At 59.1% G+C, this 5,612-nt stretch overlaps 1 protein-coding gene across 1 annotated transcript in view; it reads right to left on the reverse strand.

Moving 5' to 3' along the window:
• Positions 1-5,412, reverse strand: part of SIM2 (SIM bHLH transcription factor 2) — a 50,628-nt gene extending 45,216 nt beyond the window's left edge. Inside the window, exon 1 of the mRNA XM_040620977.1 lies at positions 5,238-5,412. Coding sequence (XP_040476911.1) covers positions 5,238-5,412 — 175 coding nt within the window. The remainder of the gene's footprint in view (positions 1-5,237) is intronic.
• Positions 5,413-5,612: the final 200 nt, after the last annotated feature.

A 5,612-nucleotide genomic window follows, 5' to 3' on the forward strand; every position in this document is an offset into this window, starting at 1 on the left:
CCCCCCCCCCCACCCCGACGCAAGGGAGCCGGCGGGGACTGCCGGTCGCCCCGCGGGTGTTTACAACCCGGCTTTCGGAGCATTACCAGCCGCGGGGGAGGCAGGCTCGGGGCTCGGGTCCAGGGCTACCGGGCGTCGCGCGCCTGGGCGAGGTTGTAACGCGGGAGTCGGGGGCCGGGCTGCCGCCTCGCCCTCTAGGGGAGCCCAGAGCTGGCGCTCCTTCCTCCCTCGGCTCCAGGACCCCGCAAACGGTCACGGTTCTGGGGTTCTTCTGAGCACTTCGGCTTCCGGCCTTGGAATGCTTCGTTCTGTCCGGGGTCCCCGACAAGCCCGGCTTTGGGGCCCTTTTCCAAACCCACGGTCGCACAGCGGGCCGGGAACAGAGTGTGAAGGGGGGTTGGTGGGGACGCCCCAAGAAGGCCTCGCCGGGCCCGGCCGCGCGGGGAAGGGAGGGGGCTTGCAGCCTGGCCTCGCCTGGCCGCCCGCCAGAGTACGTGTTCAGACAACAGACGCGAGGCCCGGGGCCCCCAACGCCCAACGCGGAGACCTCGGAGGCTGGGACCGAGGCCCGGCCGCGGCCCGCACGGAGGAGCGCGCGTGGCCCGGCGCCGCCCGGAGCGGCTTCCCGTCCGCGCCTCCGAGCGCCCGGGCCGCCGCCTGGGTTCTGGCCCCCGGGGGCTGGATCTGTGGCTCGCGCGCGCGCTCCGGTTCCTGCCTCGACCCTCCCGGGCCCCCCGCGCCCCCGCGCCCCGGAGTTCCCTTCCCCGCTGCCCACAGCTCACAGCTTCCGGCTCGGCGACTGTGAGCTTTCCCTCCCGGACCCGACGCGGAGAGGGCTGTAAAGCTCCACATTATTCTAAAAAGTTGTTGTTGTTGTTGTTGTTGTTGTTGTTGTTGTTGTTGTTGTTAATCTACATTATTTCGGGCTTCGGTGGAGAAGGGCTCGGATCTGTTTAGGTTTAGGGCGGGTTTCTCCTCACCAAACCCTCTAAATCAAAGCGTTTCCGTTCCCCACAACAATTTCTAGCCGTCTGCCTGAATCTAAACCCAGACAAATTCCACCACTGGAATGATTCCGGCCTCAAACCCCCATTATTTTTGTGTGAGAATGACAGTGTTGCACTCCCTTCCCCTGCTTTCACCCGCACCTGTCCACAGTCTTCAGGTCTGGGAAAGGAGGAGGAGGGGCTGTGCTCTCCTTGGGGGAGTCGGCCTCAGTTTCCAGCTCCATTCCTCAGCTGAGACCACCGGTCAGTCCCTCCTCACGGCTTTCTGTAAGCAAAGGTCCAGAAGGGACGCCACCCCCCCCGCCCCCCCACTGCTGGCAGTCACATCCGAATCCAGAATCCTGGCTCCTAGGAAGGAGCCTAAGCAACGGGCTTGGCCTTGGAGTTGCTGCAGCTCTGATTGGGGCTTCCTGAGGCCCCATGTACACACCTGAGGGAGGACCTTGTCCTGCGTCCTGCCTGGCATGGTCACCAAGCAGCTCCGGCCAGAGAGCAGCAGAGTTCTCCCCCGGGGTGCCTCTGTGTTTCCAAAGCGCCCCCTCTCCTGAAGGGAAGGCCACAGTGCAGAGAAGGCAGGCAGATCGTGGGCCCCAGCCCTTCCCTGAGCCCTGCATGTACCAGGCCTTCCCAGTCCCCAGTGAACACGGGGAGTTTTCAATTCTGAGTCCACTTCCAAAGCCAGCCTTGCTTTCCTGCCCTTTTCCCTATTTCCCATTTCTTAGCTATTAGAGGGGAGAGGCGAAGATAGCAGGTTTTCCAACTACAGACAGTGAGTCCAGGAGGTGCACAGAGTGGGGGCACTCTGCCATCTAAGCCATGCCTGGTGCAAGAAACACTGCGCACTCCCCAGATGAAGTGACTGGAGTAAGAACATGTTCGATTTCCACCTTCACTGCCTGGTTCCTCAAACATAATGCCAGGAGCCTTGCACAGCTACAGAGTTCTTACTAGGCCCATTTTGCAGATAGGGAGAGGGAGGTCTAGTGGGGCAACTTAACAGAGCAGAACCTTGAACGGGCTATAAAAATTGCCAGCACCCCAAGCTTGCAGTCTGACCTCCGTGGGGGAGTGTCCACCTTGGCTCCTATGCCTCTTGCTCCCCCTATGTCAGACTCCTCCGAGCTCCTCTATCTTTACTCTGGCCCAGGTGGGCTCAGGATGAAAGGAGCACGGCCAGCGGCCTCCTGTGCAGCGAGAGGACAGGCGGCGTCCAGCGGACACAGCAGGGACCGCCTGCTCTTGCCCTTGTGGGACCCTGGAAAAGGCCCGTCCCTCTCTGGCCTCAATTTCCTCAGGTACAAAGGGTTAGCCAGCGATGCCTGTGGTTTCTTTGGACTGTGCTCTTCATTTTCTGACTCCCGAAGTCCTAACTTGGCCTCTAGATCCTTCTTCACCCAGGGACCCCCTCTTGCTCCGGGACTATGGGACAGCAGGACCGAGCTCGAGATACTGGTTTCACTGGGCATCTTTCAGTCCGCAGCCGAGAGTCGGAGCTGATCCAGAAGGTCCCGCTGCCGCGCAAGTCTGCATCGGCCCTAAATGTCCCTGATGCTGACGGCCGATCCCGGCGGCCCCACCAGGCCCTATTCCATTCCCGCAGCGCACACCCAGGCTCAAGAACAGAGGCTAAATCAATTACAGCGCGGCTTCCGCACGCCGCCCTTCCGAGCTACCGGAATGGCGAGCAAGTTATTTTGCATAATTGAGGTCTCTCTAAACGTCTCTTTCTCTGCCCAGGCACCCAACTTTATACCTCCGCACCCCAGACAGACTTGAGGGGAGCAGTGCCACCGCCCTGAGCTGCAGGCCCCAGGCCTCTGAAGGAAGCCAGGAACCCTGGGCCTCCCAGTCCACCCCTGCAGGCAAGCGCCTTCGCCTCCACTCCCTGCTCAGGGCCTGCAGGGGAGCCTGATGCGACCGCTGCCTCCTCTCCATCCCTGATCAATCTAGACCCCATAGGTTCAGGGCCATTTCCAAAACTCTAGGGCCAAACAACTACCTCCAGATCTCTCCCTGAGTTCCAACTGTGATAGTCACCCCCAAGAGGCATACAGGCCACCCCTCAACCAGACCACTACCCAACAAAGCACAAGGGCCTGGTGCCTGAGTCCTGGACCACCTCTGCAAGCCCACCTCTGCAAAGGGCTCGGGGCCAAGTAAATCTGGACTCAAAGGCCTTGGAGACTCACTTTCCAGAGTTAGAACACCCAGATCCAATTTTTAAAAGTCTGCAGAAGCAGTACACCCACCACTTCCCAATTTTTAGCAGGCTTTCCTGGAAATTCTCCAAACAATAAATGGCTTACAATTAGCCCTCTTTCTCCAGGCCTCCCTTTCTAATTTCTGGCTTACTTGAAATCATTGGTAACTGATCATTTAATATTCCAATCCCGGCTTCTAATGTGTTTATTTCCAGTGGGGAAGTGAGAGGAGGCCAGGGTCCTGTCCTGGTTCCCCACCAGCTTGCAGCATGCAAATTAAGAAACAGCTCACCCGGAAAAAAATAAATACATTTAAAAAAGAAAGAAAGGAAAACAAAAACCGGCTCACCACGCCACTCCTTCCTGGCTGGGAAGGAGACTCGGCCCTCATAAAACCCAATTCTCTTTTAATTTTAATTTTCTACTTCTCTGGTGGAGGGGTCACCCTTGGGCACACTAATAGCGATCACCCGTTTGACGATTTCCAGTAGGAGGGGCTGGTGTGGGGCACCACTTTATATTGGGGCTGGAAAAGGAAAGAAGGTGTGTGGGGCTGGGCTGGAGGTACAGGTCACAGTCTCCTGCACCAGCGGGAAAGTGCTGGAGGCTGCATGGCCCAGCTGGGAGGGAAGGGCTAAGCCAGTCTACCGCTTCCGGGGCCCCCCTAGACTCCCGGGCCAGCTGTGATGCAGGGCTGTAGGTCTCGCTGGGCGACAGGCCCTCTGAGTTCCACCCGGGAGGCAGCGTGAAGTGCAGCTCCAGACCCAGAGCCAATTACTTATAACAGGCTTAGGGGCAACCAACGCAAAGGTCAAGCTTCCTGACTTCTGGTCGATCGCCTGGCCAGGCACTGCCTTAATGGGGGCACCCTGCACCCAAAAGGACACCTGTCGCTGTAGTGCAGCCACCCTCTGGTGCCTGCGGCTGAAGTTGTTTCTACTCCCCCACCAGATTCTGGAGCTCCACACGGCCCTAGTGGCTCCCCAGGACAGAAGTCTTGGGGTGCCCAGCCGGCCCGTGCAGAGTGTCCCAGCCACGTGTCAGAATCTCTCAAGCTAGCCTGCAGCCACCCTGGCTGGGGACAGAGACGCTGAAAGGTGATCGGTTCAGAAACACTGGGACACCAAAAGGAATGCTGCGGTGAGCAGGCCTCCCCAGCCCTGTTGCAGAGAAGTGCCCAGCCTGGCAGCCATGGTCACCCGCAAGCCATGTGCTAGCAGAGAATGCTGGCCAGTATGCCATTACTTACCACCGGGAGTCTGCTGGACCCATGCGTCTTGGTGACCCTTGCCCACCGTGGCACCTGCCCCTCTGGGTTTATAATTCCAATCAGGAAAAAAAGACTGTGCTCTGGCCTGTCTGCCATTTTCATTCCAGTGGCCTCTCTCTCCTGCAGGGTTTCAGCTCACCTATTTTGGGTCTCTCCTACCCAGACCTGCCCCGCCCAGCCCCAAGGGAGGAAAGAAGAGGCAGCCAGAGAGGTCCAAATCCAAGGCCCGAGCCCCAGACAAGTGCCCTGCCATGGCTAGGGCCTTCTGGGCCTGGGCCTTCCCAGTGCACTCCTCTCTCTCCCAGGCCAGAGGCAGCAAGCACAAAGTCTCACCTCTGGCTAGGGTGCACACGCTTCCCCTCCACAGAAAAAGAGATAGGAATGAAAGAAGGAAAAAATAAAAGGGAGAGTTAAAGAAATGAAGAAAGAAAAAAGAAAAGAAAAAGGAAAGGAAAGAAAAAAAGAAGAAAAAAGAAGAGAAAAGGAAAGGAAAGAAAAAAGAAAAAGAGAAGGAAAAAAGAGAAGAGGGAGGGAAACCAGAATGGACCAGCTTAATCACAAAACAATTCCTGATTCTCCGGGTCCACACTTGGGCCAGAAGACGGTCTAGCCCCCACGGCGCCAAGACCCTGGCTCCTGTCTCCAACAGGAGCCGAAGCTCCCGGAGCGGCCTCCCCAAGACTCCCTGGCTCTGGCCCTTCAGCCAGCTCCAGCTCCCCGCTTGGGCCGAGGCTCTCGGCCGCCCACCTGCGGCCTCACCTTCGGGGAAGACGGCCCGCATCTTCAAGTAGCTGGTGGTGAGTCGGATGATAGATGCCTTGTCCAGCTGCGAGGTGATGGCCGACGGCAGCGGGAGCAGCTTGGCCAGCTCATAAAACTCGCCATTTTCCTTCTCCCTCCTGGTCTTCGCCGCATTCTTGGACTTCTCCTTCATCGCGCCTCGGCTCCGGGCATATTAGACCCAGCCGTGCTCCAGGCCCTCGGAGCCCCGCTCCGGCTGCAGCGGCGGGGATGGGGAAGGGGACTCCGGGGGCCAGGTGAGTCTGGGGCACCGCCCGGGGCAGGTGCGCGGGGCAGGCCTGGGGCACCGAGTAGCCTCTCCGCAGCCGCCGGGCCTCGGAGATCGGCGCAACC

Source organism: Ursus maritimus, unplaced genomic scaffold (genome assembly GCF_017311325.1).
Source record: "Ursus maritimus isolate PB19 unplaced genomic scaffold, ASM1731132v1 scaffold_4, whole genome shotgun sequence".
In the NCBI taxonomy this organism is placed as follows: Eukaryota; Metazoa; Chordata; class Mammalia; order Carnivora; family Ursidae; genus Ursus; species Ursus maritimus.